Here is a 16037-nt window from a genome sequence, read left to right on the forward strand (position 1 = left end):
TGTTTCTTTGGACAGTTCTAGGCTCAGACATCTAAGCTCTCACCAGCCTGGCTGATGTAACACACAGGAACAGAGCCAGTACAGAACCTAACTCTTGTCCGGAAGCATGCAGGCCCCAGTGCAGTTTAAATGGAACTGAATCTCTGCTATGCGGCTGATGACAGAAAGCAAGAGGAGCTCGGTAACATACATGAATTACTTAATTCACTGTTAATGCTGCATGTCAAGCTCATTGTTCAACTGTAGCTACTTAATATGTGAATTCAAAAATCAAAATAGTTATTTGTAATCATTTATGTCAGTCAAAGCTATATATGGGGAGTAAATGATACAGGGCTATATGTTTATCTAAAAAGATAAGCTTCTGCTGTATACCGCCCGAAGATTGCTTAAAAGTAAAATGTCTTGTTGCAAAGCACTGCTTCCTAACCTTTTTGCGAAGCTTCTGGATGCGATTAATCACTTCCCGTGCAACTCCTTCATCCACCATGGACTGGTCTGGGGTAACATCTAGCAGAACTAAAACCTGAGGTAACACACAGGAGACAGGTGAATAGGTCACAAACTTGAAACAAGCTGGTGTGACTTGCTTAGAAGCTCAGGCCCACTTTTATACAGCTCCTCATTCTTAAAAGTACTTGGGACATCTCCAAAATTCAGAAAATAGGCTCCTGGAATTTGCTGAACTGTCTGAACAAACAAAACACCCCAGCTTTCACCACACCATTTTCGTGTTATTTTGACAAATACTTCCCTTAATCCAAAAGAAGAAATGACCAATACACTACCTGAGCATCTGAATGTGCCTCAAACTGTGTAGATCCTCCTGCAACCTGATACATGAGACGAAGATCTTCCCCATGGAGTTCATGTCCTTCTACAACAATGGTGCCTGCAGAATTGGCAGGGGAATAGCATCTCTTAGAGTAAAAAGGTTTTTAAATTCAAAAAGCCTTAAACACTTATCAGACTTGAAAAACATTCAGAGCAGTGTATTTGTGATACATTGGACAGCAGTTAAGAACTGATAAGAAACACTGAACTATCCCACAGCCAGATTTTTCATACAAGCAGAGCTCACTCAAATGCAGATGCTTCAGCTACTGTGTATCATCTGAATGAACCAGAATAAAACTTAACTGTAACCTGTATACTCAACAAAATGAAAATTCACATTCCAGCAGTTAAGTAAATTGATAGAACTGGAAAATTCACACCCATGTGTAAACCTGGAATTGAAGCAATGTTTTAGAATAAAAACTATTGCATGTATACTCAGTTCAAGTATGATTCAGTAGTACTGAACAGCTTAGCCTCCACTTCATCTTGGCCTTACAGTACCACTTAAAACAGGAGAACAGTGTAAGATTAGCATACATAGCCGCTGATCATCTACTGTCAGGGAAATAAAAAAAAACATTTCTCATGGTCTCATGAACATAAAATTTAATAGGTTACCAACAGCAGGGAAGTAGACCTACAGTCTCCTTAAGCCCACAGAAGGATACTTGTGCAGTTGTTCCTGAAAATCCTTAATTCATATACAAAAATCAGGAGCAATTCCTCAGGTTTTTCTCTGATGAGCCAAAGAATTTTGGATTCCTTTTTTTTGTCAACATTGCCATCTTTTAGCAGTTTGTACCATTACATACCTGTCTCCTGAAATTCCTCCAGCTGCTCACTCTTCAGCTCTTTGATGGCAGCCATGACAAGCTTAAACGCACCTTTCAAGCGCTTCCCAAGCACCATGTGATCTGGTTCTGCTCTCAGTCGGACTCCATATTTCTCTTTATCCGCAGATAGCGTCACTTGACGTACATTAAGTTCCTATATAAATATACCAAGAAAAAAAAAAGTTAAAGAACAGCCATCTCCAACAGCTGTGGCAAAGGTATAAAACCAGGGCCACAGCACTAGGGAAGCTGTAAGTTCCCAGCTGCTAACCTTTTACATGGTTGCCTCTGTAACCTAAGTAACTTGCCAACACTGCAAGAACAAATAAACCTTATACTGAAACTGGCCTTCAGAAGAAGGCCCCATCCTTCTCCTCAGCCTTTAGATAGGTATTTCTTTGTTATTGGCAGATAACAGGTCAGCCCTCAACTGAAATCAGATCCCTATTCAACAGCCCTTTTTATTTTACCATTACAACTGTCTGAGGAGATAAAACTATTACGTTTATGTATAAAGGCATTAGAGAATGGCTTGGCAAAATTCAGTAAGAAAAATCCTGCTGAAATAGACTGAAAGGACTATGTGTTTAGTCAGAAAGCTGTAACCAAAGTTTTATGGTTTAAGTTGTACAAATGCTGCTGCCTTGTTTCATCTCTTTACTTATTGTTTGTTTACCATGCGAGAAACCACCTTGCAAAAAAGTACTTCTTTCCTCTGCAGCCCAAAAAGCTTATAAAGCTCCCATTAACTTCAGGAGAGGTCCCAGACCAAGGATGTTATTTTGCCACTACAGACTATGCCCATGTTTATAAAGCAAAAGACCAATGCTAGAATTCCGGTGAGAAAAAAGCTGAAGGGGAATATGATCGAGGTTTAGGAAACTATGAAAGAGCTGGGTAAGGAACATAAAACTGTTATTCACCAAAGCCCCAAACAACCCCTCAAGTAAAGAAGCACACAGTGGAAACAGTGGGAGATTGGTTTGCAAGAGATACACAAGTAGTTAACCTTCAGTACTTAATGTCACAAGAGGAGGTAAGCAGGAGAGTACTCCAGGCTCAAAAAGGAATTAAACTTCTAACACCAGGCACATGAAAATACATTAAAAGGAACAGACAGGCACATGCCTCCAAATACAATAGCTGCAGATGGTGACTATGACAGGAGTCTACCCAAGTGGCCAGATGCTTGTGCCTTCTCTAAATGGGTTCTATCATTGCAGGAGACAGCACGATGTGCTAGATGAACCATGAGTCCAAACCACTAAGTCACTTCTTTCCTCCTAATTACAAATTATTTTCTTCATCACATAAGCACATTAAAAAACACCATTAAAAAAAATAATCCCACAAACCTTCCTGCACACCCAGACTATCATACAATGCCAAATTTGAAAATACACAGCAAACCTCTCTATTCCACACTTAATTCTGTCCAATGAACAAATGCATTACACACATTATTAATAACACCAAGAAATAATGTCTTCGTATACCTCCTGTAAGCATGAGCACTGCATCCCGGTGTTATTTTGTGGCTCCAAGTCTTGTTTTGCCCTGCTTTGTAAAGCCAAGTAAGAAACACAAAAAAGCACCTAATACCTCAATTTCCAGTTTCACGCAGCCTCACTCTCTATTCTTAGTGTGATGGTACCAAGGAAAGATCTTGGAAGTTTTAATTGCCAACATGCAACTCTTCCACAAGTGCAAAGCTGCATGCCTCTGAAGCACATTCACTGTAATTCAGTGGGTTTTGTCTGTCCGGTTGCCCCATACTTCAAGCATTTTGTGTTTATATCTCCACCAGGAGGTTGTTAGAGTTCACACCAATGTGGTACAGAATCACCAAGTGCATCTGGCAAGGAAACTACTCCAAGCAGAAGTAAATGGTAGCATCAACATGACAGGGCTAGCAAGTAGCCAAACATAAAGACTGAGAACTAATGCTTAAACATAGCCTCTGAGCTACAGTCTCATTTGCTAGGAAGCCCTACTGACATAAGAGGAGCCAAGAATATAACTGAATCTAATTTTATCTAATGTATCTTTTAGGAAATCTAACGAAAATTCTGTACTTCAGAAATTCAGTTTTCATGGGATGCTGTTGGAAATGAGCCCACAAGTGGCAAATGGTGACCTTATGGGGAAAAAGAACAATAATCCAAAAACCAGCATAATCTGAAAGATGACTTTGGGCCTGATTTGGCTTGTATGTAATTTACCCATTCCATCAGGAAAAGTTTTCTATGTTAATTAGATTGGAAAACAGTTCTTCTGAATACATTACCACCCAAAACAACAGAACAATGCTTAAAAAACAAAGGCAAGTCTGTATCTTAGGTCCATTTATATCTTCTTCAATATAGTGCTTTGACTTAAAATAGTTATAATTTTATTTTCCTAATAAATCAAAATTAGCACCTTAACACATCTTTCAAGCCTCATGCACATAGACTGAAGCAACCAGTCCTTCCCATCACTGGTCAGAAGACCTGTATATATGGAGGCATTTCTTGTGTACAAGGGCCTTTTCCTGGTGCCATGTGCCAGACACAAACAGATTGACAAGTAACCCGACTATAGCCAGTTCTCAGAACACAGAAAAAGAAATGCCAGTGCTGTGCTTCAGCTGGTCTGGGCTCTCTAAGCCAACATCCTAAAAAAAAGAAAATAAATACTGATTTTGTAATACTGTAAGAAACAAAACACTGAAGGACCACACACTGCCACAGCTAATGCATTGCTAATTCAGCCCCTTTGTGGACTCAGTCTACCACGTTACTGTAACACCACTAATGTGATGAAATCCTGGTAGACCTTAGATGTGATGGAAAGTCAATTTTCTCTGATTTATTATAGCCATACATAGTGGTGGGGTTTGCAGAGTATACAAAGGTTAGATGCAAACATGATTCTAACTACATAAAGTAAAACTTATTCAGATAAAACTTTTCACTGGAAGAAGTTTGGAAGAGAAGTCCTGAACTAAACTTGTAAGAGGCCTCAAATACTAATGAATAAAATGCCACTGTGCTCAGTTGCTAAAAGCTTTCCAGATCAATATTTTTTTTCTGTTTTTGCATGACAACTCTGTACTCTGGGCAGTTCTAATATTAAAATCCCCTTTTTTGATTTGATATGTGCTGCTGATTTAAAAGTCAGACTGCAGATCAAAGACTACAGCTGCTTCTGAAAAAGTTATAAATGGAATTTTCCAAGAATTGACAAGTATATTCTCCAAATTCTTTTGTCAGCAACTGCATGAAATTAAATGGCATCAATTTTTCTTACAGATTACCTCTGGTAGCTGTAAATTTACCGGCAATAACTAAAGGTTCTAAAGCTCTGAACATGTAGGGGGTTGATGAACAAAGCTGCAAACACAGCCCAAGTAATACTACCCAGTCTACCTGCATTCATTGACCTCCTTGGCTCTGAACCACCCAAGTAACCAACTAGATTGACTGGTGTGCAATACAATAAAACGTACCCTAAGTTTCAGTATCAACTGTTGAATTTAAAGATATGTAATAAAAATAGGACCATAGACAGTATTTTTTTATTTGTGCTTCCATAAAGGTATTTGAGTTTGTTGTAACTCATTTCCCCATAAGTCAGCAATACCTTAACTTTGTTTGCAGTAGCAAATTCATAGAAATTACAGCATTTTTGTACAATCAACTTATGTAATAATTTATCAAAATTTTAGGTTCCTTTGTTACCTTTTACTAGCTGTAGAAGTTGACAGCAAATTTTTGTCAGCTATCTTTCTGAAAGTATTTTGAGTAAGCAAACCTCATCTCCCCTCAAATTGGATTCTGTAAAATCCATAGATCCAGTTTTCAGATCAAGAAAATGTGGCAGACACTAACCTAAATTTCACAGCAATGTGCTGCTGAAAAGATTCAGGTGTCAAAATGATTAATTATAATAGTAATTCTGAAGTGAAGCATTGTAACTGCCATGTCTAAGAGAAATAATCCATACACTAACATGACAGAAGTCTTCCAATCCCACTCCAAATCAATTCAGATTTAATTAAAATTCCTTTAGTGCGTAATTCTAAAGAATTTAAGTCCCACAGTAACTAAAAGCAAGAAGCACACACCACTGATGTAGAAGTTGTGTGCACCGAGCCATGACTCCCTCAGCCAGTGCTTTTAAGTCACCCCCAGCAGAATTTTTAGAGGCTTTCTTCAGATGTGTATTTAGGCTCAGGGAAAGATGGTATTGCTGGAGTAATACATAATTAGAAGTTTAAGAGGTTCTCTGCTGCTTCAATCATCTCTTGAATTCTTTGACTGACATGGTTGCTCTCACCAAGACAAGCAAGGTGAGTTGATCTTGCATAGGTAGACAGAGACTTCTGTTCTCTCTGTCAAGGTGAAGCAGCTGATCTTGCTTGGCATCTCATCTTAAGCAAGTGCCTAAATCTTCTGTTATACAACCCCCTGAAAACACCTTTTTAAAAGGAAGGAGGAACCCTTAACCTACCAAGGACAGGCATACTATAAGGGCCGTGCCATCTGGCCATGCCATTTCTAGACAAGGGAAAAACACTCAAGACACTGTACTGCCTGTGGTTATTAAGATAGAGAAAGAATTTCTCTATCACTTATCTTTGAAGACCTGTTTCACTGGCTTTACGAAATCCAAAATGCTACAAACACTTATGGAAGAAAACAAAATAAAAATCTATGAAATGGAAATACTTCATGTAGTACGAGGATGTCTTAGCACAGCCACTGGACCTGAACCTTTCATGAACATATATACAAACTGACCTGGAAAGTGACAGATTCTGACAAACAAAAGATCATAGAACGGTCAAATGTCAGTGTAGAGATATTTTATTGAATAAGCCAGAGACCATTAAACAGAAACACAAACTAAGGACATATTGCTGAACCCATCAGTCCTATATTGTATTAGCTCATAAGAAGTATAGAGATCCTAAGGTGATACAGCATGGAAAGAATTTTCTGAAGACAGAAACCAGACAAGTTCCTCTGCAGTGTCAGATTCAAAGTTTTAACACTACAGATGGAGCTCAAGGAAAGGAACCACTCTGAACTGCAAAGAATTCCTGCATTTTCCACCCAATTACTGTATTTGGACATACACAACCTGTGCACTAATATGTCAGTATCTGGGAAGTATGCTGGAAGCAAAATAGGACAAAGAATGAAGTTGTAACAGTAACCTGTTTTAAGTGAGCTAAAGCACTTAGAGTAGAGGAAGAGGGCAGACTTCAGAGGATAATGAAAAGTACACTCTATGGCTCACCTCTTCAGGTGCATTATCACAGGAGGAAAGGGAAGGAGGGCTTTAATGAAAAGCTCAGATTGCTGTTCAATTGCTTCACTGCTATTCAAAATCTTTTTTCCTTCTAGTTTCAGCTAATTTAAACAGAGATTGTTTCTAACATGTGGATTTGAGAGGGCAAGACACAAGAAGGCTAAGCTTGTAGTTCACAGGTATGCAGAAACTGCATTAAGGCTTCATGAAATCTCTTCTAACAGTTAAGGAAGTTGGTATTTTGAGGGAATTGTTAGTTTTTGTATTGCACTGCAGTTAACTTTGCTATCAAAGACCTTGCACTGAAGCTAGTAACACCTCCTCCGAGACTTTCTTACTAGGTCTTGAATGGAGAAGATCTTCCAAACAACTACCTCTGTGTTTTCTTTTGCAAGACCACTCCTTCAGCTCTCACCTGAGTTAAAAAAGCTGGCGTATATTCTGCCTCATTGAATTAAGAGCCACACACAAATACAACAAGATTACATACAGGAAGGATTCATGTGAAAACCCAGACAGATTAACACCCAGAAATTACTGTCATGAAATAATCCCCAATTTATATTTAAAGTCTAATGCCCAACATCAACACCAAATCAGTTCCTTTAGAATTCTGCTTTCTTAGCAAAGAGCTCCTACTCAAAATGCAATTCCTTCCTCCCCAGAACAAATACAAAGATGAAGGCATGGCTCATCTCCCCAAGGAACACAGTGAAACATCTGGGTGAAAAGGGATCATCAATCCCAGCAACAGATGACTGCAGCAAGAGGAAATGAAATCTGCTCAGAAAGAACAGCATTTCTTAACCAGTCTTCCTTCTTCCCTCACTGCCTTTCAGAGTGGTTCTGAAAAGCCTCTGGTCTTACAGTGGAGATGACATTATCTCTAACCCCCTGGTCAGCAAAGCAATTATAAAGCCCCTAAGCTGCTAACACTGAGAAATTACACATAACATATCTCATAACATCATATAGATCATAACATCATAGCATATCCCAAATATTATGATCAAAGGCATGATCATGACAAATCTAAGTAGTAAGAACCACTCTTCTGCAAATATGTTTTGGAGGCCCCAACACCTAGAAAAGGGGCATACCAGCATAGTAACTTCCCTTCACCCTCCCTTTTCTTTTAGAATAAAAATACCATGGCTCATCAAAATTCATCACTGTAGCTGAAACACTTCCTTCTCACTATTCTCTTCTATTGTTTGATTTCTCTTGTACATATAGAAGCGAAAGATGCATATAAAGTCTGTAATGAAACTTAATTTAACATAAGGACTAAATAAAGCCCACTCTACTGTCTTTTAAGCAAAAGTAACAGGCTTCTTGCTTTCACTACAGCTTCTGAAATGCAGCACTGAAGTTTAAAATATTTGTTTATAGTATAAGCATATAAATTAAGTTTATCTATGAACAAACTCCTTTTCCATTTCACTTCTTGAAATACTATGGATTTCTACATGACTGACTAAAGACAGAAAGTGCAGTCAATTTTGGCAAGATAAGCTCCAAAATCCAAGATGAGTTACTTCTCTTTTGAATGATGGGGCTTTTATCCAAACAAAGATTTAGAAGTAGGGCAGGCTGCATTTCTCTAACAGACACACGTTACAAGAGTACTGCAGTGGCATACAGGAGCATATGAGTGTAAAAAGTTGGACAGATTAACATTTATTTGACATTTTATTTCCTAAAAAACATCCTGAAAAAATCTTGACTTGTCCCCTCACCTCCCTTATGTGGAACTCTTTCTCTCCATCAGCCCTTCCATTTACTGTCAAACTGGTTATAATCTCCTGAAGGAGATCACAAATTTTGCAATCCATCCCTTGAACAACATGTAGTTGACTATTGTCTTATTTTCATTCAGAAAATGGTTTTTTTCCTTTCACTGATCAAGAACATTTCTAATAGCCTCTTTGTCCCGGGTGGTCAGTTTGAGGAATTTAGTATCTCTCAATAACACAACTGACAAAGGATCATCACTCATTTTACCTTCATTTCTGTGCACAGTACCCAGTGCTATTCCCCTTTCATCACAACTCTCTAATTTTAGCTAGTGACTTGTTAATAACACCAACAGGGAAGGTTTGAGGTTGGTTTGTTTAGGTAACCAATAAACACAGTCCAGCTAAGCATCACATTCCTGATGTTCTTACCTCAAGTACGTACTTCTCTAAAGATCTGATGTTTTCCAGAGCCTCTGGGTCTTGATGAATAACAACTACTTCTTTCAAAGGATACTGGGGAGAAGGAAAACAAACAAACTTTTGTCCTTCCAATTAAAAATTAAAAACTTCAGAAATCATTTATTATTTGAAGTATTTTTATTGTTGAACTGTTTGCCACTCCAACCTTAGTTATGCAATTTTCTCACGTTTATCCCAAAGTTACAAAGCTATTGCACATTCCCAATGTATTGATAAGAGATGGTAAAGAGCTCTAACCTTTACTGGAATGGTTTTTCTATCCCTGATTACTCGTCCAAGCTCAATAACAGACTGCAAACAAGAAACGGCACTTTCAATTCTTTTGTCAATGAGATCCTCCCTAGATCAAAAAGGAAATATTATATTGCTTCATTTCATTCTGTTTGCAAAGATTGAAAACATTTTACCCCCTTCTCTGAAATTCTCTACAAGAGACACAATTATGCCCTGATGGAGCAATATGAAAAATGGACAAACAGGTTTTTCTTCTCTTTGTGGAGAAGATGAGGAAATAATGTGCTGAAAACAAAAAACAGAGTTATTTTTAAATCATCTTTTGTTAGCATCTCTCACAAGATGGAGATGATGGACTGAGTCATACTACCTATTCTATTAATATCCAATGAAAAGTAAGATTTACATTAATAATATCCTAAGAAGATGCAAGAAGATATTTTAAACAGGATACTTACAATGACAATGAAGTAACTATAAAACAACCAACTCACTGGATCTCAATTTATAAACTTTTCCAGGAATTCTAGACGTTTTAGCTTGAATTTTTAGACAGCCTTGACATCTTTCACAGCTTCACCATTTTGACAGCCTTCTATTTTGAGGCAAGGCAGGGTTGGGGGGGCTGAGGGGGTGTTTGTGTGTCTTTTTGGGGTCAGAGGTGTGACTTGTATGAGCTTTTTTTGAGTAAGCCAACATTCAGGTCTTCTTCCCAATGTACTGGCAGCCAACAGTTCCAAAAATGTGGTTTCCTTGATTTCTTGAGCAGCTGCATAAATTGAGCAGCTCCTTTAAAACCACACAAGTGTCATCTCAAGACCAGAGGTACACGTTCAAGAGACAGTTGTGAATAAAATTAACAAAGTCATTTGCTGTAAGTAGCAAAAGCACTGGAATGAAAACCATGTGTCCAACCAGAACTGTCTAGAAAAACAGAACTGGCAAAGCAAAACTTACAACCGAAACATCTCTGTGCTCTGCATTAGGACTTTGATTAAGATCTTACTACCTATTTGACGCTTTTCCTCCAAAAGCCAGTCTTCCAGCATGGTTCTCCAAGAAACTGAAACCATGTAAACTGTGAGACACAAGATTTTGCTCCCAGAAAGACTAATATAGCATAATGTGGCAGTATTTCAGTATTACTTGCCATTATTTAACAAAATTGTGGAGCCACAAAATGAGAATGGTCTTCAGAGACTGCATGAACAGCCACAAAATTTAATTAATGCAACCAATCTGTTCAGACACTAATAACTGAGTGGGATATGGTAACACAAGTATAGAGTCAAGTTCAGCTGTGAAAGTGGCCAAGTCCCTTAGTTTTATCTGTACATACACATCATATTACTAGAGTAGTATTTAACTGCATCAAAAAATGTCTTTTTATTAACTGACAATGTTGTCCCTATGCAATCATCAGAGAAATATTCAAACAATAATGCAACGCTATGCTTAGCAACTCAAAGTGAAACTCTCAAACTTCAACAATAATTGAATTCTGAAAACTATCTGACAAAGGGCACAACTGATACATAAGGGATCCAGTAAATTACATAAACTAGAATCATAGACTCATAGAATAGTTAGAGTTGGAAAGGACCTTAAGATCATCTAGTTCCAAGCCCCCTGCCGTGGGCAGGGACACCTCACACTAAACCATGCCAAGCAAGGCTTTGTCCAGCCTGGCCTTGAACACTGCCAGGGATGGAGCATTCACAACCTCCCTGGGCAACCCATTCCAGTACCTCACCACCCTAACAGTAAAGAATTTCTTCCTTATATCCAACCTAAACCTCCCCTGCTTAAGTTTTAACCCGTTACCCCTTGTCCTGTCACTACAGTCCCTAAGTAGAAGTCAAAAATCCAAAGTACAAGACACGTACATCTTATGTTCACATGACGTGGCAGCAAGTCAGCACTAATAGGAATAAAACGTGACTAAGACACTTCTAAACACTCATGCTAAGCCCATGCATTAACTGAGCTCCTGCAAATAGCTCACTACTTCTACATTACTCCATTCTACAGGAGCTCAGAACCATTTCTGATAGCTCACTAATGAGTTTTGCATTCTTTGATTACATATTCTTACCAGCACTTTCTCAGGGAACAGAAAATCAGCACCGTCATTATGTCAATCCCAAAATCCCTGTTGCAGTAACTGTCACTATTAAAGCTATTAGTGCCTTCCTCAAAGGATACAGTACCCATAAAAGAAACTTCATTACTAGGAGGTTTACATTTTTGAGCAGTCACATAAAATACCAAGGTCAGCTCCCTTGTCCTTAAGGGTTTCCAGACTGTGCTGTAATGCAAAAGGAAACTTTGCTTCTTTTCCATTCAGTGACCAATACTAGATCATAATACAGGCACTAACTTAATCCACTACTGTTGCATATCAAAGCACTAATGAGCAACTAATTGCTGTAATACCAGCATCTCCTTCAGTCTCTTTAAATATTAAAAATCAAATTAAAAAAAACAAAACAAAACCCAACCAACAAAAAGCCCTGCCCAAACCAACTTCAGCTGCCAAGTTCTACCTGGATTGAGTTGATACTATGGATAACACAGAGCATATATTCAGTACAACCACCATGGACCCAAACCTTTTTGAGACACCCTGGCACTTACAAAACAAACCTCACCCATCAGCATCCAAAGAAACGATCAGTCTGGAAAGCACTCTCTCATATGATGCATCCTCTTACAAGGAAGTGGCAGTCTCTGGACAATGGTCTAAATTCTTGACCTGAAGCCAAAAGAACTCAATCTGCTGGCTCCTTACGTAGTTGACACAAAACAATAATTCCAATTCTCGTGGGATCTGGCATCAGCATTCACTAAGAAAGGCCTCGAGATAGGGGGAAGAACACATACTTCTCTGTAGGACCTACAAGGAAGTTCTATAATCCTATGGGACCCTTTGTATGTAGGCATTATAGCTTCTAGTCAGTGAACATTTTGAAGAGTAAAAGGATATGCCTTGCCCACCATAAAGAAACATGAGCTGAGTACATGCATTCCTCCTAATTGTTTTCCTTCCTATCTAGAATCCTTTAACCTAGCACAAGCCTACTATCTAAATGTGGAGGGAAAAGAAAATTCCCAGCTAACATAGAGTGCTGTGTTAAGTGTACCACTAGGAAAATGCTATCCTAACAGCAAAGAGGCTAGGATTAATCATAGAATCATAGAATAGTTAGGGTTGGAAAGGACCTTAAAATCATCTAGTTCCAACCCCCCTGCCATGGGCAAGAACACCTCACACTAAACCATATCACCCAAGGCTTCATCCAACCTGGTCTTGAACACTGCCAGGGATGGAGCATTCACAACCTCCCTGGGCAACCCATTCCAGTGCCTCAGCACCCTAACAGTAAAGAATTTCTTCCTTATATCCAATCTAAACCTTCCCTGTTTAAGTTTGATCCCATTACCCCTTGTCCTATCACTACAGTCCCTAATGAAGAGTCCCTCCCCAGCATCCCTGTAGGCCCCCTTCAGATACTGGAAGGCTGCTATGAGGTCTCCACGCAGCCTTCTCTTGTCCAGAAAAGATACAGTAAGCAAGCATATAGGGACAGATGGCAATCATATAAATAGCAGAAACTAAGACTAAAAGATAAATTCCCTCGCTTAAAAATATGATGGTATCATGATTTTCATAGAATAGTTAGGGTTGGAAAGGACCTGAAGATCATCCAGTTCCAACCCCCCTGCCATGGGCAGGGACACCTCACATAAACCATATCACCCAAGGCTTCATCCAACCTGGCCTTGAACACTGCCTGGGATGGTTAATGACAGCTTCATCAAAACTCAAGCGGTTTTTTGCTTATAGAAAAGAATGTGTTAACTATCATCCTAAAATTGGAGAATTTCCCAGGCAAAGGAATATTCGCATTAAAGCAGCTTGTTTTCTTGTTATGCAAAACGTTTCTAAATACAAGTAAGTGAAGGAGCACTGTTCCATGAAAAGAACAGAAAAAAAAACCCACAAAGCAAAACAATACCAACAAAACAACCACACTCAACCAAGGAAAACCCAACCAAACCAAAACCCCATTTTCCCACACAGCAGCTGGCTCTCACCTCACTTGGGGAAGCATGAGGTAGTGGATGCTTTCAGTATTCTTTTCCTGAACTGAGGCCGGATCAATAAGTGTCTTCAGATTCTGGTACATCAGCTCAGTGATAAATGGAGTATATGGTGCCTGTAATGTTGCATTCAATCATCATCCTTATTGTACATTATGAATCAGTAATACTTATTAATTGCATAAGGATAGTTCAGCAAAAACAATGCTTTCACTGTATTTTCAGTGAAGAACTATGATGTTATTCAAAATGCAGACTGAAATAAATGAGGAAATTGTTGCTACTTATTCACCTCCTTCCTGACATTTACATGTTACCTTTAGATGTCAGACAAAAATCATGTCTTTTTATCAGTCAGGTGATACAGTAAGCCTTTATACTACCACAGGGCAGATAGGCAAATAAAAGGGGAAGGAAGAAAACAAACTGTGCTATAGAAATCAATAGCAGTATGGTTTTTTTCTCCCCACATCAGTCTTTGTACCCCTAGTTTCTATGGTCAACTACAACACAAAGCAGCACACTTTTAGATTAGCTGCATTAAAAACATTAGATAGTTACAGTGGGCTGTAATTCCCTTACCATAAGTCTGCACATGGAGAACAAAACACTAAACAAGGTTTCCAAGGCCATAATGCAGTCTTCAGTCCCATTCTCACCCTAGTTGAAGCAATCACAAAAAACAATTGCAATTTTAGGATAAGTAAGCTGATGACAATAAACTTTAAAAAATTTAAATTTTTATGTAATAAACTGGTTTTCAAACTGTATTTATTAGTTTTGCTCGATCCCATCCAGCAAGTGAAACAGAATTGCTGGCCATTTTGTTGGTTGGTTTTCCTCATAAAGCAAAGTTGAGGGGATAAAAGTCAACTTCTCATTCCCACTACCGGGTACAAACTGATACAATTTAAAATGCAGCATTAAGATTTTGTGTAACACAAACTGCTATGAAGCTGCTATGCATTAAATCAACATAGACTGCTAGGATTCTATTTACGGTACAAGACTGCAGAAGTAGGTACCTACCTTTAGTCTTCTGCGATTCATTCTAACATACCAGTTGGTCAGAATATCAACAAACTTCACTAATCGAGGGACTACAGTGTACAGACGGTAAGCTACAAGGAAAAGTGTTTACTGCAGTTAATATTTGCCTCTGTAACAAGCTCCTCACTTAAAGAAACACATTATCGTTTGCAGCTCTGGTGTTAAACATAATACTTGAGCAGAAGCATGTATGTAAGATCAAAAAAGCAACTAGACATACTATTATGTTAAAACTGTATTTTGAAATTGCACATTATCAATTCTCATGCCTCAAGACAAACACATCCACCACCAAATTGCTTCCCTAATCCTACAGAGACAAGCATGGAAGCCTTATGCTTTTATCTGACTCATAAAGAGGATAGTGGATAAGAGACTATTAATCGCAAAGGATTTGGCAAATCCTAGATTTGCACATGATGTAAATACAGCCAAGTCACTAGACGTTTAAGAGAAATCACTGTGGAATCACGCAATGATATTTTATTAATTACTACCAACACTGTCTCTCTTGTTGGCCAGATTTAAAATGAGACACCTATTTCAATCAGTTCTCCCTCAGTTAATTGCAATCTTTATTTTTCTAAGTAACACAGGCTAAAAGAACATGAAGTAACAGCAAGCCTGACGAGGTAAGAAGATAAACATAGCTGCATTTTCAAGTTCTGGGTAACTTCAAATCATGGAGGACTGCCAACACAAAAAGAAGGTCACCACAAGCATCACTATGCAACAGGAAAACAAATTTCAGTTGTTCATGAGAGAATTGGCAGGATGGACCTTAAATAGGGCTCAATTTTCTAAGGAAAAACCTGTGTACAACATCTGTAAAAGCAAAGAGCTTTTTGATCTCTATTCTGCATCAGTTTCATCAATCAAGCAGCTACTGAATAAAAAGGATCTTTGCTTTAAAAGCTTCAACACACTTTCCACTGCACTTTCTAAAATAGAAGTGTTTTTAAAGGCATAGTTCTGGTATTTAAACCTAAAAAGGAAATGCTCAGAAGATTCATGGCACTGTGGGGAAGGCATAAATAATGTGGGAATTTGTATTCCTTAAAAATTCCCAGCTCTCTTCTAGCTATGCAACATATAGCTAGGAAGGAGACTGGTTAAAACCAAACAAAAACCTCAAAAACAGACCCTTCAGGGATGAATCTCTTGTTGAAGATATAAAGATACACTAAGTTAGCCTGGAAGTATGCATTTCTCCCCTTAATAGCTGTAAACCTGGTTCATAAACCAAATGCTGAAATCTTACTATTTCACGACTCAAGAAAAAGCCATGGCATTTATATGGAAACACACACACCCTTCTTTCAATTTACTGGGTTTTAACTACAGAATTTTAACCTCCCCTTAAAACACAAAGGATTGTTTGCCCTATTACTTTCCATAATATCCTCCTGATATTTTTGTACTTGGGCCTGTTTATCAAAGGGCCCAACTTCCTGGAAGT

At 38.4% G+C, this 16037-nt stretch overlaps 1 protein-coding gene across 1 annotated transcript in view; it reads right to left on the minus strand.

Annotated features, from left to right (window-relative positions):
• The window catches only part of LOC101881817 (isoleucyl-tRNA synthetase 1), a 110800-nt gene that overhangs the window by 18473 nt on the left and 76290 nt on the right, over window positions 1-16037 (minus strand). Inside the window, exons 22-29 of the mRNA XM_005149384.3 lie at window positions 14558-14649; window positions 14111-14188; window positions 13523-13644; window positions 9428-9530; window positions 9140-9223; window positions 1653-1827; window positions 789-892; window positions 431-526 (exon numbers count right to left, since the gene is read on the minus strand). Coding sequence (XP_005149441.2) covers window positions 431-526; window positions 789-892; window positions 1653-1827; window positions 9140-9223; window positions 9428-9530; window positions 13523-13644; window positions 14111-14188; window positions 14558-14649 — 854 coding nt within the window. The remainder of the gene's footprint in view (window positions 1-430; window positions 527-788; window positions 893-1652; window positions 1828-9139; window positions 9224-9427; window positions 9531-13522; window positions 13645-14110; window positions 14189-14557; window positions 14650-16037) is intronic.

This window comes from Melopsittacus undulatus, chromosome 9 (assembly GCF_012275295.1).
Source record: "Melopsittacus undulatus isolate bMelUnd1 chromosome 9, bMelUnd1.mat.Z, whole genome shotgun sequence".
Taxonomy (NCBI): domain Eukaryota; kingdom Metazoa; phylum Chordata; class Aves; order Psittaciformes; family Psittaculidae; genus Melopsittacus; species Melopsittacus undulatus.